Source organism: Eublepharis macularius, chromosome 12 (assembly GCF_028583425.1).
Source record: "Eublepharis macularius isolate TG4126 chromosome 12, MPM_Emac_v1.0, whole genome shotgun sequence".
In the NCBI taxonomy this organism is placed as follows: Eukaryota; Metazoa; Chordata; class Lepidosauria; order Squamata; family Eublepharidae; genus Eublepharis; species Eublepharis macularius.
In genome coordinates, this window is record NC_072801.1 from 61698881 (window position 1) to 61721048 (window position 22168).

At 44.5% G+C, this 22168-nt stretch overlaps 1 protein-coding gene across 1 annotated transcript in view; it reads left to right on the forward strand.

Moving 5' to 3' along the window:
- The first annotated feature begins 3393 nt into the window (after positions 1–3393).
- CACNG6 (calcium voltage-gated channel auxiliary subunit gamma 6) overlaps positions 3394–22168 on the forward strand; it is a 32032-nt gene continuing 13257 nt past the window's right edge. The window contains exon 1 of the mRNA XM_054993148.1: positions 3394–3887. Coding sequence (XP_054849123.1) covers positions 3563–3887 — 325 coding nt within the window. The 5' untranslated portion in view covers positions 3394–3562. The remainder of the gene's footprint in view (positions 3888–22168) is intronic.

Genomic DNA, 22168 nt, shown 5'->3' on the forward strand with positions numbered 1-22168 from the left:
CTAAGGAGCTTACCATCTAAAATAGGGGGGGGACCAATGGGACCAGGGAAAGGAGATACTAGAAGGGGAGAGCTGCATCGGATAAATACAGGTACATGTCCTTAAGGTGAATGAAGATTAAAGGGATAAGCCAAAAGCTTGGAGCAAGGATGGTTGTGTGTGGACAGTGGTTTTGCTACCAGTCAGACCCTTGACAGGACAAATGTGCACCCTGTCTGGTATGTGGGTGCCCTTCCCCTGTGGGCTATGACAGGACATTCAAGCCATGTACCTCTGTTGGGGTTGTGCTGTTGCTGCCCCGCCCCCCATCCTCTAGTGTGCTATGGAGGAAGTGGCATCAAGCAGCTACAGCAGCAGCCAGTGGTTGCCTGCACCTGTGCGTGCCATTCAGAGGAACATCGTTTGGTGCTGCCACTTGATTGGTGGGTGTTGCCAGAGTTGCTATGGACTTGGGTACACTCAATGTGTGGTCCGAGCCTTCTGGAAGAGCATGTGCTACTCCACCCCACCCCACCCCCCGCGAAAGAAAATCCATAGGGAAATGACTAACGTCACTGCTATTATGTCAGTGACTCGACATCACCACCACAGTGGCCCTTAGGATTGAGATGTGTCTCCTATGATTACAGTATCTTTATATCTTATTTATTTACTTCATTTATACCTCACTGTTCTCCCCAATGGGAACCCAAAGTGACTACAACTTTGGGCTCCAAAAATACCGGGGAACCCCCAAGTTTGCAGAGGCATCTAAAATTGTTTCGATCTATCTATCTATCTCCTGACTGGGGTAGGGGGCTGGGATAGTGACTAGGAGAAGGGAAAGGGAAGAAGAAAGTTGGAAATCAGATTTCCCTTTCTCCTGCAAAACTTTATGGGTCCCGTATTGTTCATAATGCCATAAACCTGTATAAGATTAGATGGTGTAAGCTGCAGTACTAACTTTATGGCACAAATAATAGCTTGTTCCTAGCAGCTAGGGCAACAAACAGGAATTTATGCTAAGGCTTCACAGGCCCTCTAGGCTCAGAATGTGACCCTCATTGGGGCTGTTAATAGATTCATAAGGAAAAGGAAAGAGTGCTCCATTTGGCATTTTCCCCAGAAGTACCACACATGGTCTTAACCTGCATCTGACTGCTTGAAACAGTGCCCCATGCTGATCCAACCCCTCCACCTCTATCCTTCCTAGCGTTGCCAACCTCCAGGTGGGGACTGGAGATATCCTCAAATCACAACTGATTTCCAAACAGAGATCAGTTCCCCTGGAGAAAATGGCTGCTTTGGAGGTTGGACTCTATTGCATTAAATCCTGCTGAGTTCCCTCTCATGCCCAAACGGCACCTTCCTCAAAGTCCATCCCCAAATCTCCACGAATTTCACAACCTGGTGCTGGCAATCCTAAACCCCCTAAAATTCCAAAATTTCTCCTTTCAAGATAAACCAGCTCTTATACATATGAACTTTATCTTTGATAATAGGGATTACAGTGTGAATAGAGGTAATGATAAGAAATAAAGGGGTTCTAGTGCTGTTGGAAGTCAAAAGGGGAAAAGGGGAAGGGGGAAGGGATGGGGGGCATATATATTAATTTGAAGGGTAAATGAAATTGTATATTTTAGAGGAATGTATGTTAACCCATTCAATAAAAAATTATTTTTTAAAAAAAAATTAAAAAAAGATAAACCAGCTCTTTCCCGGATCAGTTTCTGCCGAGCGCTCAGCTCGTCCTGCTTCCCACCCACCCCCACCCTTGCAGGGACACTGGCACCAGATGCTCCGGCCTGTTTGTAACTGCATGGATGAACGTCCTCAAGTCGCCGCTTCGCCCTCCACAAATTTTACATAACATCTTCAGTCCTGGATTCTGATGCTCCAGCATCTTCCTCTATCCTCTTCCAAGCCCCGGTTTTCTAGGGAAATCTTCCTGCCAGCAGCCAACAGAAGGGGCTTATAGGCAGCCAAGGGACACGTGCCCCAGTGCTGTTGCCAAGCAACTGCAAGACCTTCAAAAAAGCCAGAATAATGCCATCTTCTCAGGTTTTGAACAGTAGGCACGATGACAGAATGCAGAGGCACACACACAGGCTGGAATCCAAGATGCTGTTCTCTAACCAGACCTCCAGCCTGAAGAGGATTTCTTCTTTCTTCGTCATCACAATACCTGTGTTATGCCGTCTCTGAAGACTCCAAACACAAACGAGAGAAATGTGCTGTCAGCTACTACAGACCAAAATGATCTCTGATGGAAGGTATTTCTTAATTCAGATTAACAACAACTTTAACGCTCTACAAAGCTAAAAAGGGTACAGTCATATTCCAAGACACACATACACACACCATGTATTTGGCACTTACCTATTACATTTTTATCCAACTCTTCATCCAAAGCAAGATGGTATCCCATTGTTCTCACCTCCTCTGTTTTCACCACACAACAATCTTCTGAGGTAGATTAGGCAGGTTCAAAGTTGCCTCACGGCTAATTCAGACCCAGGTCTCTCCTGTCCTGGTCCAACAATTTACACCACATTGGCTTCTAATCTACTTTAATAGTTAGTATTTACATAGCATTCTTTAGTGTGATTGCAGCCCTACATAAGTTTACCTCAGTAATCCTCCCTGACATGAACCTAAAAAAGTCCCTCATATTCTAAACAGAACCAAGGCTGGCCAAGAGATCATAGCTGGATCTAAAGCTACCAAATGAATTCATTGCCAGGGCAAGATTAATGACTGCCATTTCAGAACAAGGGGGTAATATTACACTTGCTTGGAAATAAATTGAATTATTGCTTTTACAGAACTTCAGTGTGCTTAGAAGCGTTATAATCAACTTTCTCAGGCATGCCAGCTAATGCACAGGAGCGGGGGGAGGGAGGGAGGGACTTGGCATATTTTCACCCAGAACACTATGAAGCACATCTCTACTCTGTTATGCACATTTTTGTTTGTGTGACATGCACAAATGCTGCTAAGGCAGGGGGACTTTTGGAAGAGGCACAGCATGTACGTTAGGACCATGCTCATCTCTGAAGGAGAGGAATGCCTTTGGCTGTTCCAGACCCTCCAGGGGGCACTATGGGAAGCGGATGCAAAAGTTCTCCTTCCTCGTTGCTGAAGTGAGAAGGGCGTTTTCAGTTTGGGTCTCTGCATCTTTAAAACCGTCAGACTCGCGCACACACATCCAGACTGTCTATGCACCCCGCAGCCTTAAAATAACCCTTATCGCCTAGGCAATGGATGAGGAACGGTAACAGGTGCTCCACATATTTGCCAAGGCCACCGTGGGGGTGTGAGGTTGCTGCCGTTCCATCCCTGCCTCACCCTGTCAAGCCGGGGCATTGGGTGGGGAGGTAGGGGTGGGGAGAGAGAGAGAAAGGGAGAGAAAAACTTCTCAGCACTGCTTGCAGCACAGCGACCTAGATAAGACCCAAGAGGAGCTGAGGGGAGCCCTCAAAGAACACGAAGCACACAGCTTGGGGGACTTACGAACTGGGGTGGGGTCAAGCTATTTCTGAGACAAAATAGAGGGCCTCAAAGAAGGGGTAGGGAAGGGGCTATGATGTGGCCTAATTTTTTCCTTCAAGATGAGGAACAGCGTATGGCAATGCGCACGCGGGCTGGGGGCAAGAGGCGCAAGATACTGACCGATGAGCAAGAGGGGAAGATCAAGCTGGCCTTCTTTGTGGCCATTGTGGGGATGACTCTGACGGTGTTGGCTGTGGGCACGGAATTCTGGGTGGAACTCAATACCTACAAGCAGAACCACACAGCCATCTGCGAGGCGGCCCACTACGGCCTTTGGAAATTCTGCTACAAAAGACTCTGGGTGGAGGATATAGAGGAGCAACGGGCGACCTGTGGACCTGCAGAGCTGCCTGGAGGTAACCATACATCTGACCAACTCCCCCATTTCCCTTTTTCTCTCGCCTCTCTTCCTCTCCCTACTCTCTTAGATATACACATGGGACAACCTGCAACCTTTCCCTCCACAGGTGACCCACAGGCAACGGCCAGCATGCCCAGCCACTGTGACCATTCTGCTGAATGCCCCCCTCTTTCCTTTTCTTCCTTGCTCCATCACCATTACCACCCCCCACTCACACTTCTCCCACTGTTGTTCTTGTGGTCACTGGCGGCCCAGTTCCTGTTGCCAGGTTTCCATTTGATACAATTAATGTGAAATAGCATAAGGAATGACTTGCACCGTTCATAGGGGAACACAGGGTTGTTTCCACAGGGCAGTTGTGTTCTAGTCTGGCATTCAAACTGAAGCAGGCTTTTAAAAAATTGAGCATCTATGTGCAATTGTCCCCTAAATCATCCACTAGCCAGTTTTTCCCCTCTTTTGCTACTATTTTCTCCAGACCTTGTTTGAGATGATATTTTGAGAAAGACTGTAGTCAAAGTGTGTTTGCATCCCGTGTGGACAGGAAAGTACACATCTTTGCACTTCCTACCCACATTTGGTGTCATTTTCCTTGACTCAGCTTCCTGCCTCCCCCCTTGCTTGTTTTTTGGGCTCTTTTTCAAAATATTTACAATATTTTTCAAAATATTTATGCGGGTTAAGCCCCTCAAATAGCTCTGGTGGTGCAGGGGAAGAATGGCAGCTGCAGGGAGCTGAGACAAATAAAATGTAGGAGAAATGGCAACGGGGATGCTTCATGGCCACTACAAATGTCTCTTCATTTGCAGCAGTAATGAGAGCTCTGTGGAGAATTGTCATCATGCAAAAGCAACCATAGTGGCTAGAAAGGGACTACCAGCATATACAAGATCAACAAGCGTGGGACCTTCCCCCACAACAGAACTGAGTAAATGTGATCTCCCTCCAGTTCTTAAGCCCTGCGTCCATTGATACGCATCTCCTTGTAAATGTGCATCCCAAACACAGCATCCTTTCCCTCTCATCTCTTTACCCCTCCAAAAATATACACACTTGCTTTCTGTCTCTCTTCCTCCCCACCTGCCCAGGGCTTGGCCTCACCACAATTCAGTCCCACCCACTCTGGAACCTGTTAGCAATGCCAGACTTAGCCAAGATCTTGCAATGCAGAATGCTGATGCCCTGATTATCGCCTGCTAATGAAGGATAATCTCTGTGCTTCTGCTAGCATATTTTCCAGACTCCTGCTGTACACTGATATAGTATAATTGAATATAGAATGTAACAGAATACCCCTGATGTATAGGCTACAATAGAGAAACACAACAAAAGTACAATTTTCAGCCTGGTGATCGTTCATGGATTCAGGATCGGTCCAGTGGTTGAGTCTTCTTTATTACATAGAACTATTTTTCCCAGGACAGTAGTCATGGCTGGGGCAGTGGGGGCCCTGACCCAACTAAAGTTCTGACCCACCTAATTTTTTCAAAAGGCTTTTAATTCCAGATATGGTGGGTTCCATTTGAAGAACAGAGGAAAGCCAGCTATGGCCCTATACACAAGCAAAGCAGCTGGAAGAAAAGAGCACCCCGGAGTTTGTGCAGAGTACATGTCCCTCGGTACTCTGGCGTTCCCCATGAATTTGATGGCGGTGGGGGTTGGTTTTTGTGCAGGCTTGGATCAAGACAGCTTGCCTTATTGAAAAAAAACCTATTCACGCACACATCCGACCATTTTTGTACCCATCTTCCCTTTCTTTTGGGAGAATTTGACTTAATTTTGCCGTTCAATGAACTTTTCCTACTCCATTCTGGCAAGAGGCTCTTTTCTTGCTCCTGCTCTCTTCATGCAATAAACTATAAATTAGATGGGGCTTTGCAAAAATCTAACCATGTAAAGATTAATTTTTTGGTTCTATTACTCAATCCCCCACCCCTCCACATGTACCTTTTTCTTGCTGTTGATTTGGAAACAGAGATTTATTTTGTAGCACTTTTCTCATACAGCTGCATTTAGGTCACTGCATTAAATTGTTTGTGGCCATTAAATATGAGCTAAGGGCTTTGCCAAGCTTTGCCATAGCACCTGTGAGCTCAGTCCCAGGTTTAGAAACTTGTTTTTAAAAACAAAAGGTGGCTTAATATACTAGCTGCAGAGGAGTTAGCCGTGTTAGTCTGTGGTAGCAAAATCAAAAAGAGTCCAGTAGCACCTTTAAGACTAACCAATTTTATTGTAGCATAAGCTTTCGAGAATCAAGTTCTCTTCGTCAGATGCATCAGATGCATCTGACGAAGAGAACTTGATTCTCGAAAGCTTATGCTACAATAAAATTGGTTAGTCTTAAAGGTGCTACTGGACTCTTTTTGATTTTAATATACTAGATTTCTCATCCGCAGGAAAATCCATACCCTTGATTTCCCCCACAACACGCACATATAACCCTTACATACAAACAGTACATGCTCCACTCTGGATTTATTTTCTAACCTCCAGTGTGAAAATCTGGGCTACCACCAGTCCTCCCCAAAAAACAGAACAGTGGGCTGTCTGTTGTTCATTTGCTTGTGTTATTTAATGCAAATCCATGCCAAGTTTTCCATTGCCTGGCTTTGATATTCTGTTTAAAAATAAGGAACAGGTGGCTTAAAAAAAACCTGTTTTTTTTTAAAAAACTGGCATTCCTAAGGAAGCTCTAATAAAATGCAGATGTTTGTAGAATGTTGGTTTTTAAGGAACATTTTGCGGTATAAACATAGTAATAACGCAACTGGGCTTGGGATCAGCCCAAGGCATTTTGATACATGAAGCAAGAAGTCCTAGCGATGACCGACTCCACCACTATGGTTGCCAACTGCCTGTAGAGAGGATTATTTACCTCCAAGCCATGAAATGCTTCAGCTGCCCCCTTCCAAACATGCGTGTGATGTTGCGCAAATCTCTCACGAGAAAATGCGATCTTCCGCGGTTTTTGTGCGATGTTATGGGTCATTGCGAGGGAAGGTAAGCAGTGTGAAAACGGCCCTAGGCCTCTATTAAAGAGGCAGGACTCCCCACCACCACCCCGCCCCAGCCTGTTGGCAACCCTATCCACCACCAGTAAAATAGTCAGTAATGTTCTACCCCTTAAGGGCACTCAGAGATTACCACCTGGGGCATCTGCCTCCTGACCTGGTTAGCCTTGACAAATCTTGTGGCAGTAGAGAGATTTCCTTGCAATGCCAGGTAGCTAGATAAAGTTTCAGCCACAGCTGGGTGGTTTTTTCTGTAGAGGTAAACCTATCACTGGCAGCAATTTTTTCCTCACTTGAAACTTCTAATCGCTAGTCCAAAAATCTGCCCGATTTGTCAGCCTTCTGCTGCGGCCCCCAGACGAGAGAACTGTTGTCATTCCCTTTGCCAAGAGGACGCGGCGTTGTCATCTTGCCCTCTGTACTTTCAGCAGTGGGAAGTTCTGGGCAGCCTTTCCAGTTTCCTTCAGAGGAGAGTGCCAGAGTTTTACAGCGTCCGTGTCAAAATCTGTTTATTTACAGCTTGAAAAAAGGAATGGATTGGAAGCAGTGCAGAGTGGAAGCAGTTCCAAAGCAGAATCATTGGTAGATACTCCATAAAGCTTTGGGAGGACACATACAGCACACACCAGCTTCATCTGCACCTGTTCAGCCACTGTTCGACGAACTTAACAAGGCAGTTATTTTCAACTGACTTCTAGGAAACCTGTCCCACACCTGAAATCCCCCTGCTCTGGTTTGTAGGCAACTGCCATCCATGTCCATTACAGTGATCAGAGGCAACAAAGTGAGTGACCTCAAACATTTAATAGATGTGTAGAAGAGGAAATGTTAGTCAGTGCGGCCCAGGCTTAGGTCAAAGATTGGCACGATGAGGTTTGCAGGCGGGCAGAAGTCCCATGGCTGACCTAAGATGCCTGGTCCATTCCCCACCCCCACCCCGAGAAATGGGAGATCACCCCAGAGGCCCCTGTGGCATTGCAGGCAATCTCTCATTTCATACTGGGAGAAGTGCCTGGAGGGAATGGGGTACAACTCTTTTAGCTTTGACAGCGCTGGCAGGGAATGTGAAAGCGTGATGCCCTGCTCTCTCCTCCAGGAGGGAGTGTGTGGGGTGACTTATATAATAGGATGTCGTTCTGAATGGAGCTGGCGCAGGAGGGCATCTTCTCCTGGGCTTATTAAACCTGGTGCCAGCCCTTGTGCTGCTTGCCCAGAAGAGAGGAGAAAAGCAACTACTGTGGAAATTCCCTCTTCTAGACAATTTTAAAAGGTGTAAAAATTGTCCTCTGCTTTGACACACCAGTTTCAAAGGAGAGTTTGCCTGTCTCTGGTAACATATTGTCCCTATTCTGGTCTTTGGGGCAGAGCAAGACTAAATCCACACATCATTGGATAATGGCACTAATGAGGTTCTATGGCAATCTTTCACAATTAGCTTTTCCCAGGGCTTTTTTTCTGGGAAAAGAGGTGGTGGAACTCAGTGGGTTGCCAGCACAGGGGGCAACTCTTGGTGGGAGGTAATGCCCCTGGGACCACATGTACATGCGCAAAGTGCGCGCACGTTCCCAGGACTGCACAATGACATCACTTTGGGTCTGCTGGAACAAGGGGGGAGTTTTTTAAAGTTTAAATTGCCCTCGGTGAAAATGGTCACATGGCTGGTGGCCCTGCCCCCTGATCTCCAGACAGAGGTGAGTTTAGATTAATCTCCCCTTTGTCTGGAGATCAGGGGGCGGGGCCACCAGCCATGTGACCATTTTCAAGAGGTGCCAGAACTCCGTTCCACCGCATTCCAGCTGAAAAACAGCTCTGGCTTTTCCTATGTGGATAAAACAGTATTATGGCCAATGACTGGTATAGTGCAACAGTTGCTCAATATCCAACTACAAGCTGCAGGTCACTGAAGGCAGAGAAACTAATGCAGAGTTAAGGGATACTGACAGAAGAAGGGGGCAATGCTCTTTGGTCTGAGATCTGGGATACTGTAAGCATGTCCATCTGAGAAATGGAGGGCTTGTAAAACACTTAATACTGGTTGCTGTCCAGAGCTTCCTCTGAATTCCAACCAAAAATCAGTTGGAAATAAATTTGGAGGAGCCTGCTGAGGCAAAGCACCTGTAAGAATTTCATGGGGAGCTAATATAAATTTGGCAAGATCAGCAAAGTTTGTTGGGTGGGTATCTTGCATGTGTCCAGCATGATTGAAGTCAAGGTGTTCATCTACAGACTGAACTGTCAGTGAGAGACTGTAGCTCACCCGTTGAAATCCAGATAGATTTTTCTAAAAAAATTAATATTCTGTAGTCATGCCTCTCATCTTTCTATCATATATATCCACTTAGGTATTTTTCTGCTAGAATTGCCCTGAAAGAAATCTTATATAAACCTGGCATTGATCTAACAGTGTTTTTAATTATCTGTTTTGTAACATTTACTAGGCTCTGGCATGGATAGCCCAGGCAAGCCCAATCTCATCAGATTTCAAAAGCTAAGCAGGGTCGGCCTTGTCAGTAATTGGATGGGAGACCTCCAATAAAGGCCAGGGTTGCAGTGGCAGCCAATGGCAAATGACCTCTGTTAGCCTATTGCCATGAAAACCCCACCAAGGGTCGCCATAAGTCAAGTATGACTTGATGGCATTCTCCACCGCCTTCATTTACTATATTGAAGCAACCCCTAGCAGTTCTACCCAAAACTCTACTCAAATCCATTCAAAGAGGCTTACTCACAGAAAAGTGTTCTTGGGATTGCAATATTAGTGCAGGGATGGGCAAATGGCAACCCGCAGTCCGAATCTGGTCCGATTGACAAATTTTAGCTGTTCATTGACAGCATTCCCAAATCAATGAACGGTAAAACGTCAGTCCACTAGTGTAAGAACAGATAAATGTTTTCAAAGCTACATCTTAATATTGCATTTCTCTCTTATATGCCTCATGTATATAATATGTAACATAATATGTAAACATGCATAATTGTATGTAATGCCGCTACTCCATAACTGGGAAGATCTTAACTATCTGGTGAGAGGTCAATTACTATAACAAAATATGGTTCCAACCTCTGGAATATTCTATGGAGAACAGAGTGCCCCCCCCCAAGAATATAGAATTCGGACACCTGTAGTATTATCTTTGATCTGAAGTTGAGCCTTTTATTTTGGTTGCTATAACTTTTGACATTTTGATATTACAAAGCATTGTAGATTAAGCAGGATAATTATTTGCAGTTGTCTATCCATTCTCTCCCTCTCCCTCCCCAAGTGCCAATGATGCATGCCGCTAATCCCCAATTTTAGAGAAAAAAATGTGAAACTAGTACTTAACTGATGAAAACCTATTATGTGTCTTACTAGCAACCAGGCCGGTTTTTTAAAAAATGGGCTCTAGAAAACAGAGCGTCCTCCAGAGAGATGGACCGTCTTGCCTGGCCTTCCTGCCGTGGTGGCACCCTCTGGAGTTGTCACCAGTATGGCTTGCCTTTTATATAATAGGATACCTGTTTTGAAGGACTTAATACACTTCTGGGCACCATTCAAAGCAAAATAGAGGGGATGGGGAAACCGGTGTGCTCAATAACATATGACCTTACAGTGAGTGAGAGATTTCAACAGGAAAGGGGAATTTCTCAATTAATTATTCCAGTCACCACATTTCTTTGCAACATGTTGTGGGCAATTTCTTTGCTCACAACATGTTTGTATTGCATTCTGTGTTCTTAACCCTTTGAAAAGATTGCTCTATATTTCATTGAAGCTGCAGGTTGCTATTGAATGTATTGTTTTGGATTTGTGGGTTGCAGAATTTTTGGAGGAAGGGTAAAGCATGGTATTTCTTCAGATAATGTAGATTCTTCATTGCACAATGCCTACTTCTTAAAAAGCAAACTCTCTGCTGTCTGGAATCCTCTTCAGCATTCCTTATAACTGAATGCACTAAGGAATTTTGTACTGATTATGAAGCCTCTGGGCCTACAATTGGCTACAGCTGCTCTGGCATCACAGAGAGGTGGAATGAGTTTTTCATTGACATTGACTGATCAGCTCCAGTTTTAGCGGCAATCTATGCAAAAGCTTGCAGTGCTGAGTTCATTCTGTTATTACACATGATCCATCCCCAGACATTCATCCCAGCCTGATCTTTTCTATGTTTTCCCATATCTAAGTCCTTTTAAGAGCTGTTATGGCCGTTTATTTGTTATTAGGTACTATCAGAAAAACTAGCATGTATAGTAGCTCCCCTTCACCCTCCTGCCAGAAAGAGAGGTTGGTTGAAGTTAGTAATTATATTCTCAATATTACCTGCATATCTACCTGGTCACACCTTTCCACCACTTTTGGCATTTCTGTCCCACCTGTACTTGCACCAACTACCAATTCCTACCAATAGCTGGCTTCTCCTCTTTTGTTCTAGTCAAAAACAGGAAGTTACTGCCTTATTTTTTTCCTCTTGCTTATTGCTGAGCACCTTCAACTCTATACAGTTAAAACTAGAATGATGTTTCATATTGTTAGGAAGCTGGTAAGTGTGCTTGCATTACCTGCCTCAAGAAACAAAGAGGGAGGGGAGATTCCTGATCCATCCCACTCATCAATTAGCCATCCATAATGAACCTTCTATAATCTGCATGGACAGGAAATTCAGTGTAGAATTACCCTGGCAAGCCTCACAGGAAAGTATGTAACCCCTCAGAAGTGCAAAGAGATACAGGATAGATACAGAGGTACAGGATAGGCAGAAAAGCAGCGGAGTAACTAGGGCAGAATGGGTAGATTTGCAGGGGCGTGAGAAAAAAGAAGGCAAGAGCCAAGAATATAGCAGCTGAAGGAGGTGGGAGGGGGCAGAAAAGGTATGATCCATATGGATGAGGGAAAGGGGAAGAGTCCAGAAGGAGACACTTGTAGCCAATTCACACATTACAAAATCCTCATGCCCCCCACATGTCCAGGTTCTGTTAATGAGATGGATTGTAGGACTTGTTTGGAATTCACTTCCCTGGCACTAGGGATGCCAGGCCCCCCCGCCCACCCCCAGGAAGGAGATTGGAGGCCCTGCATCTACCTTATGTCTCCCCTGTTTGCGTGCACACACAGCATGCACGCTCCCAGCCTGTGTGATGACGACACATTCAGGAAGTGATGTCATCACGCAGGTCACATGCTGCCCTGGGAGACATGTTCTCCCCCTGCTGGCCAGGTAAGCAGGGATAGGAAGTGAAGGGTGGGAGCAAGGGATTCCCCACCCCCAGTGCGGCACTGGCAACCCTACCTGGCACATGTGTTTATTTTATTATTTATGTCATTTATAGTCAACCTTTCCCACTGAGACTCAAGATGGATTACACAGTGTGAGATTAGTACAGTCAATATCAGGAACATTTCCATGAACAATGCCATAGGGTAAATAACCCCTCAGAAGGGTAAATAGATGCAAGTTCACAAAGACATTAGCAGGAATCCAATACAACATAGGATTGATGTCTATGGTTTCTAACTCATTAGCAGATTGTGGTGACTGTGGCACATGGAAATAGGGGATTTTAGGCCTTCCTCCAGCCAATTTCAAATGGCGCCAAGATAAGGTTACCAACTCCAGGTTGGGAAATTCCTGGAGATTTAGGAGGTGGAGCCCAGGAGAGAGAGGTTTGGGGACAGGAGGGACCTCAGTGGGGTATAATGCTGTATAGACCACCTTCCAAAGCAGCCACTTTCTCTAGGGGAACTGATCTCTGTAGGGCTGCCAATCCCCAGGCTGGGGTGAGGGGATTCCCTGCTCCCAGCCTCTATCCCCTGCCATCACTCACCCGTCCAGGGGTGGGGATAGAAAGGCCGCAGGGAACAGGCCCAGGAGGCCCCTGTGAAGGTTGGGAGCTTCCCTGCCCCAGGCATGATGACATCATTCCTGGAAGTGACATCATTACGCCAGTGGGGATTACGCCAATGGCTCCGTCCATCTCTGGTAAATATATAGAGCTATTAATTTCCTAGATGTGTTCTCTTCACAGATGGCAATTTCACAATTGGAATTGATGGATATTGTTCTGTAGGTTTGTGAATGAACACACAATTGAGCTTTGGATTTCTTTACTATTTATTTATATTGTAGATAAATGGTGGTCTCTTTACACAACTCCTGATGAAGTGTTACCATGAAACAAGCATATAATTAGCCAGCCCCTTGTCGGGTCATTTAGGCTTTGTCCCCTAATACGAAGTTGCCACCTGTGACGAGAACACATCTAAGAAATTAATAGCTCTATTTACTTACCAGAGATGGACGGAGCCATTTTTTGTTCCTCATCTCGCTGTACCTACAAGAGGAAAAGACAAAGTTAAAGACTTCACAAGGACACACCTATGGTCGTTATAACTGGACCATTCGGTCATCCAATACTTATTTATTGTGGATATTGTTTGTAATAAATTGGTCTATTTAGATTGTATGTTTTCCCATCTGGAGGTTGGCAAACCGAGCTGGAGATCATGCACCGTAACACTGAGCCACAGCCTTTCCCTAAGTACTGTGTGAGCACCTGAGGAGCAATTGTTGTGCAGATATTTGTGAAAACTGGGCAAGAGTGGTACAGCAGGGAAGCATTATTGGCTGTGTACCAATGACCCAGAGTTCAGGGCTGCCTGTTGCCAATAGATATGTCCTCCCAAGCCTTACACAGCACATTTAATGAAGGCACGCTTACCAGAAATGTGTTTACAGCTTCACCAGGAACTGCTTAGGTTTTGTACTTTGATACACCAAAAGGGTTTAGCAGATCAGCCCTATGGCTGTTGTGGGTTTTCCGGGCTGTATTGCCGTGGTCTTGGCATTGTAGTTCCTGACGTTTCGCCAGCAGCTGTGGCTGGCATCTTCAGAGGTGTAGCACCAAAAGACAGAGATCTCTCAGTGATCAGCCCTATGTTACTATGAAAGATCAGCCCTATGTTACTATGAAAGACTCTCCCTTTTCACTAAGCACTACAAACATCCTTCTGCTCCATTTTCATATTGGGAAAATGATTTTAAACTGTTTCCCAATGAAACGACAGTGAACTCCAGGTGCAAAGCTATAGCCAAAAAAAAAAGGGAGGGGATTGAAGGAATCCTTTGATGGATTAATTCTTATGATTAAGACTCCGGTACCCCGTGCCACCCCCCTTTACATCCCCTATCACTGCTGACAAATTGGAGAGAGTTTAGAATGCCAGACAAATGAGGGGGAGAGAGAGACAGAGAAAGGAACAGGATATGTTTAGTTTGAAGGAAAGGCAATTAAGCAAAAACTCGATAACTGGTTTCAGATGCTTAAAAGGCAGCTGGAACACATGAACAAAGATGGAGAAGAATGCCTCTCCCCTTACCCTGAGCCTGCAACTGAAGTCTGTTTAGGGCTGCCAACCTCCAGGTGGGAACTGGAGATCTAGAATTACAACCCATCTTCAAAATACGTAGATCAGTTCCCCAGGAGAAAATGGCTGCTTTTGGAGGTGGAGTCAATGGCATTAGACCTCTTTGAGATCTCTCTTCTCCCCAAACTTCATCCTCCCCAGGCTCCACCCCCGAATTGCCAGTAATTTCCCAACTCAGAGTTGGAAACTGGAGTTGCCGGCTTGGAAAGTCCGGCTTCCCAAACTCCACCATAACACACTAGTGCCAGGCCCAACATTTATTTAATGGATTTCTGTCTGCAAAATTCTCTTAGGCAAACAGCTTCCAGCAAGGGTCCCAATAAAAGCAGGCATGAATTATATAGCTCACTAGCAGTACAATGTAAGATAAAGCCTCACATCAATGCATAAAAGCCTATCTAAAAATAATGAGACAGCATCTGGCAGCTGCCTCCAACAACAGATTTTGGGCACCATGAAAGGGCACGTTTTACAACAGTAATCCCAGCTCTACAAAACAGTTCCGATGATTTTTTTCCCCCAATCAGAACCCCAAATTCAGAATCTCGCCATGTTCCAACCTCACATGCACTCCAAAGTGCATATGCAGCTTCCCACATTCAGTGAACCTCTGCAGGCACCCGGGGAGGGCGGGGTCACCCTGGGGTTGCACAGAGTGCTACAGCTGCTCCCTGTGTTGCCATGACTGGAGGTGCCCCTAAGGACTGGATGGCTCTAGCGGCACAATGGCATAGGTATGCTCACCACAAATTGGGGAAATGATCTTTCAGAATCACTGAAGTTTTTTCAAGAGTTTGCTGAGTCCCCCCATGCTACATACACACACATTTGAGGGTAGAGTTGCCAACTCCAAGTTGAGAAATTTCTGGAGATTTGGGGGGGTGGAGCCTGGAGGGGTGTCAGAGCTTGGAGAGGGGAGGGACTTCGGTGGGGTATAATGCCATAGAGCCCAGCTTCCAAAGTAACCATTTTCTCCAGGGGAACTGATCTCTGCAGTCTGGGGTTAAGTCATAATTCCAGGAGATCTCTAGGCCCCACCTGGAGGTTGGCAACACTATTTAAGGGTTACGTTTTCTAATGCAAATAGCATTTTATGAAGGCAAAAACTAGCAACCTCTTAAAAATGCAGCTTTCCCAATATGAATGTCATTTCAATATTCACATGATTCACAGCCCTGCAGTTCACAAAACAGTTCCTGAACTATGGTTCCAGTGTGGTACTAAGGGCTGAATGACCAACAGCACATTCTGCACAGGGAGGGCCCACTGAAAACACTGGCACTGGCACCGGTTATATCAGGACACATTCCCATTTAGAAACGAGGCACCAGGTTTTCACAGTAAGGGGTGATGATTGAGCCTGGGCGTGGACACTCCATCAAACTGAAACTAGACGCCTGTCTAAAAAAGACAGCAGACAGTACTCAGAAGGACTTGCTGTGGAGGCCTTTTTTTTCTTTTCCTGTATACTTCCATTGCGCTTCCAGTTTTCTTGAAAGGTACAGGCAGCCATCCTTCCTCTAAAAAGTCAGAGCAGCATACTCATTCCTCGGGTCTTTTATCTTCACAACAACTCTGTGAGGTAAATTAGGCACAGTGGCTGGCCAGGCCAAGGTCAGGCCCAGGAAACTGTGTTGCTGTGGGTTCAAAGTTGGCTCTCCCTGGTTTAAACACAACACTGTTACCACTACCCTAATTTGTCTGAAGCAGATACCCAATTTGTGAGAGGCTGGCCCTGTCCCACTTACAGCAACAGAAAATCTTGAGGCCGCCTTTTACCCATCTCTCCATCCATCTATTGCTTAATTTCTAGAATGGCAATGCCAAATTGAACTGGTAACAATTCTCTCTGAGTTCAGTATCTATTTTATTCATTATTTATTTTCATCATTTATAGCCCAAGTTTCTCTCTAGGAGACCCCCAAAGTGGTTTACAACATCATTCTCTCCTCCACTTCAACCTCACAGCAACAACCTTGCAAGGTTGGTTAGGCTGATAATGTGCGTGTGGCCCAAGGCCTCATGCTACAAGTTTCCATAGCAGACCACACATTCGAACCTAGGTATCCCACTAGTCTGACAAACTACTGTACTACACTGGCTCTAGTCTAGTTTCCCAAAAGTATAAGGATTTATGGTGAGAAAAATGCACTCTGTACCTGCTCATGGAAACTGTCATCCTTTCCCTATGTCATTTATTCTGATTCTGAACCATCATATTGAAAACAGATGGAGGGACCTCTGGTGACTCTTGGCAGAAACTGAACCCTGTCATCTAATCTAACCTAATCATATTTACTCATGTGACTGGTCTAGTTCTTTTAAAATTATATCTACAATTTTCTTTTTCCATTTTTTCTCTTGATATCTTAAATCATGACCACCTAGTCATGGTTAGTAACTGAGAAGGAAGAGGCCCTTCAATTAAACAGAAAAGGTTCCACTGGACTGAATGAATGGGGCCAAAACCACATGAGCATTATAAAGCACAGGAAGCTGAAATATGACTATAAATCAAGCTGCATCGATTCTTAATGAATCCATTCAGAAACCTGGTCTTTAAAACTGCCTTTCTGGGGTTTTTTTTTTCCTTCATAGCACCAGCAGGAGAGGGGCTGAAAAGCAGTTTAAGACTCACAAATGAATTTGGTTTTCATTTGTTGATTAGCTTTGTCCTAGGGCTGAACTCATCTAATGCTATTTCTTTTGCAAGCCTCTTTTGGAATTGCACCTGCTATAACTCTTGCTCGCTAGAATCTGGATTGCATTTGGTGACCTGTGAGGACTGGAGGCGGACAGTTCTCCTTTGTTGGAGTGATGGTGGGTGTTGAATTAGATGACTTTTTGTTGCCTTCTATCTCTGAGCTCATGCGATGCAGAAGCATGAGGAAGAATGTGCAAATCCATGACATGTAGTTTCTTTCCACAGTTCCAGCAGCTCATCCAAAAGGAGAACTTAGACAGTTCCCTTGACAATGAGATGCATGAACACTGGGCTTGCATTAGGAGCACATGCATGTGTTTCTCCATAGGGGACATGGGAAAGACCCTTACATATGAATCTGCCATGTTTCCTGCCATGCTTCTGTGCTCAGAATTGTCTACTCTGACAGATAATGGTTTTCCAGAGTCTTGGGCAAAGATCTTTGACCAGCTCTGTTATGTATCCTGTCTAGAGATGGGTACGAACTGGGAAAATTCTGAACCGTGCGGTTCATGGTTCGTCACCTTTCACAAACTCCGAACTTGCCCCGGTTCTCAAACTGCTCCGTTCAGTTTGTGAAAATGTCTCTTCCGGGTCAACAGAAGGTCTGCAGAGAGACCATCCCCCTGTTGCCTAGGAAACTGATTGATTGGTGCCAGGCTGTCTGCAATGATGAACCAAAATACGAACCAAATTAACCGGGCTAAAATTCGTCACAGTTCTTGAGAAATGAGTTCCCATGAACCGCTGGTTCGTGAACCATGAACCAGCCCGGTTCATGACGAACTTCAGCTTGTATTTTGGTTTGTGCCCACCTCTAATCCTGTCTAACTGGAGATGCTACGGACTGAATCTGGGACCTTCAGCATGAAAAGCAAGTGCTCTGACATTGTACTATGTCCCCTCCTTGTATGGGACATCAGAAGCATGGCATGATAAAACATGCAAACTCACTCTTTTACACACGCGCACGCGCGTGCACACTTCCTTTCATATAATGTGTGATGCCAGTTTCCAGTGTTTGATTGAATAGGCAGGTAATAAAACTGGTTAACTCGCCCATTTCTTTCATTATTAGGTAGGTTGTAATGAAGTTGTGGACCACTGAGACCACAGATTGCAGTGAAGGGGAAAAGGAGGACGGCAGTGGCAGAGATGAAAGGATACAGGAATAAGATGTTATTTTCAGCAAATCAAGTTACCCTTTTTATACCAAGGATACCTTTGGAATTCTGATACAACTGCAAAATGGCCGTTACAGGAGGCAGAGCCAACCACAAAATATCAGGGAGTGACGTTACAAAAGACTGTGATAGTTCCTTTTCAATATTTCAGGCTGAAGCTCTGCTCAGAGGAATGCCTTTTAAAATTAACATGTTGTTTAAAAATATTTCCTTGCATACATACAAAATGAGTATATACATATTAAGCCAGCTAAGAAATCCTCAGCTGGCAGTATCTGTCTTCATTTTGTAACATGTATATGCAAAAGAAAAAGGAGAGAAATGCTGCTGCATTTCCTTTCCCCATGAGCTCAGCCATTTTTTAACATGCACTGTTACTTTTAACAATGACAGCTGGTGCTGAAGGGCTGGTGAGAGCTCCTTGTGTACAGTAAGAGAGAGATTCTGGACAGATTTTGATAGGAACATTTTGAAAAGTAAACAAAATCTGATCTTGTTATCAGCTTCCACCTGAATTATTACATTCAAAATGGGAAGATCGGATGCCTTCAATAGAAGTCCCAGTTAGGTCCATTAAGCTAGCTGCGCAGCCCTATCGTGTTTGATCAGAAGCAAATCCTTTCTAAAACATCACCCAGCTAATGGCACAGGTAAAACAATTTAAATAAAGCTACTGTCAGCATTATATTAAACACAGAAACTCAAAAAGCCCTTCCTGACCTCTTCCAGTTTTTAAAAACACTTGGCAGGTATCAGGAAAGGTGTTGGTGGCTGCCTCTTTGCAGACTCCTGTTTTAGACTAACCATAATTTTTCACTTAGAGAGGTTATTACCGTCTTCATCAGATACTACTGGAATTCTGATCTACGGGTTCAAGCCCTCTGGTCCAAGATGTGCAACTTAATTTTCTTTAAAAATCAGTTTCAATAAAGACTACCATGGCTGTAGTTGGACAGTTACCTATTAGGGTTGCCAGCCTCCAGGTGGTGGCTGGAGCTCTCCCGAAATGAAAACTTATCTCCAGTTCCCCTGATGAAAATGGTGGCTTTGGAGGATGGACTCTATGGCATTATACCATTCTGTGGCCCCTCCCCTCCCCATACCCCACCCTCTCCAGGCACCACCCCCAAAATATCCAGGTACGTTCCAACCTGGACCTGGCAACCCTACTACCTATAATCAACAGAGAATTTTTAAAATGGAGACTGTTTGGATAAGCAACTGTGGGGCATTTCTAAAAGAGTTATTAATTTTAAAACTTTTAAAAAAACACTTGTGCATGGCACTTTAGATATGCATGGATGGCATTTAACCACTTTGATTTTGTGATAATTGTCCAGTTCTCTTCTTCTTTATACATTTATTTAGTTAGAAATTTCGTAAGCTGCCTCCCCAGAGACCTGCTTGAGGAAGCTCACAAAGTAAAATATGGTAAAACCATAAGAACAGCATGCGAATCATTAAAATAAACTATTAATAGCCCACTTTTAAAAATACAGCCATTAAAAAACAGCCAGCGAATAAAAACAGCCTAAAACATTTAGTATGAAAAAAATCTAGAGGAGGACGAGGCCAGGAATAACACCATTTACAGTACAACCCTAAGAAGAGTTACTTCAGAGACTCTTCTTAGGATTGCACTGTTTAGGACTTAAAGTACACTTCAGGATCAAAAGACAAATATTTGTTTTGGATGTTACTGTCAGAAGAGCTAATTGACATAATATTAATAATTAGTAAAGGCTGCAAACAGATCGACCAATTCTCTGCCCCCTATTCCATGTCTTGATCCTGATCCATTATTATTATTGTTGTTGTTTATTTATAGCCTGACTTTCTCACTGATGCATCACATACTGCCAGTGAATACAATATAATAAAAAATAGTGATAGGCAGCTTTCTTGGCAAATGTTCAGAAAAGGCTGTTTTCCCAGAGTGCTCTTCCACGCTTGTAATGTTGCCACAATACACTTGCACAGCATAACTGTATTGTCCTCCGGCTGGGAACTGCAGTTTGGGTTCTCCTATCTCACACCCACCGTCACTTACAGCCACTTAGGAATGTAGCCAACCCAAACGAACACACTTGGGAGCAAGAGAGGCTTTGGACTGGGCAGGGGTGGCAATGACAGGTATGTTTATAAAACAATTAAGAGAACAGACCCAAGCAGAAAAGAGATACACCAAATACTAGCGTACTTAGGCAGGCTGTTCTAGTCACCTAGATCCCAGCAATCAACAATATCTAAAGAGTTAACAGCAATGAATTGTGCATCTGCCTACAAAGAGGTTTGTTTTCTTGTTTACATAACTTCACCAGAGAGCTTTATTGGAGAGTAAGGGGTAAGCAGCTGGCTTAGGGTGCCTACTTTGCTGATCTCTGCGCTGGCATGCTCAGAATCTCATTCAACATTCCAAGCCAGAGAAGAACTGAAACGACATCTATCTAGATCAAACAAATTCATATCCCTGAACAAAAATTACCAATCCCCCCCAAATTACTAGCTCATCTACCCACTAATACCAATATTTGTGGCACACTGACTTCCTATATATACAGGCAAGAACCCATTCCCATTTTCTGCTTGTTGGGAGGCAATCCTTACTCATCCCAGTGATAAATTCCAAAGGAGTAAACCATCTTAATCTGTGGCCGCAAAGACAACAAGGAGTCTAATGACTCCCAGATGACACATTTATTGTGGCTTGATGTAATGGGCTCTGCCCCACAAAAGCTTACAACACAACCAAGTCAGTTCTCTTTAAGAGACCACTGGATTCTTTAATGATTTTACTTGCAACCTTAGGCATTTATTACAATCCTGTGATGAACTAAGTCTGGTTCCACACAAGCAGGTTCATCATGAGATACTAGACATTGGCACGAACAGCATTACGAACAGAAAAAACCAACGAACAGCCTAATCTGCTGTTCTCGAACAAGCTGTTCGTGAGGCCCCACATGAACAGGGCAAGGGGACGCATGTAGATGATAAATAACATTGGGGAGAGTATTGCCCCCCAAGGGTCCCCACACACTAAGGAGTGGCAAAGCAATAATTGCTCCCCCAGCGCAACCCTCTGTCCCTGACCATGGAGAAAAGAGACAAGCCACTGCAAGGCAGCCCCACAAATCCCTACATCGACAAGGCGACGAGTCAACAGATCATAGTCAACTGTATCAAACAATGCCATGAGATCTAACAACACTAGTAGTGCCGACCTGCCTCTATCCAGTTGTCTGTGGATGTCATCTGTGAGGGCAACCAGGGCGGAAGCTGGACTGGAATGGGTCCAGGACAGAAGAATCCTTCAGGAACACCTGCAGAATGTTCCACCACCACCCGCTCAATCATCTTACCCAGAAATGGGAGGTTCGAGACTGGGTGGTGGTAACTGGACAGGTTAGCAGGGTCCAAAGATGGCTTTTTCAGAATAGGCCGCACCACCAAAAGATTGAGTTTAAATCCCTCTTCCAGACCCTTGCTCACTCAGATTTAGATTTTGGACTGCCAGTTCACACGTGCAAAGTTTATTCCTTGCTTGCTGCAAAAATAAGCAGCCAAGTATGTGCTAACCAGATGAGCTGCTGGACCTTGCATATATATCTCAAACGCAATCGCTGCAATGAAGTTGGCTTGCACATTCGGCTGCCAGTCATTGAACGAGCAATAATTACATGCAGACAAAAAAGCAAGTGATACATTCACATGTGTGAGAACTATCCTAAAGGGAATTTTCACGCGAGTCTAGAAAACCATTTTAAATTGTCCCCCTTCAATTTTTTTAACAATATCACTGATGCTCTAAAGGATTCAAAAGACCTAACTGTTCATAAGTGAGATTTCTGCTCCAAGAAAGCCTGCTAAATCCCTCTGTGACAAGTGAGAAGAATGTTTTACCTCTGGAAAGCCTAAAGCTCTATGGTAACAAATCCAAGTGGGACAGCCATATGAATCTGCTGCAGCAAAAAC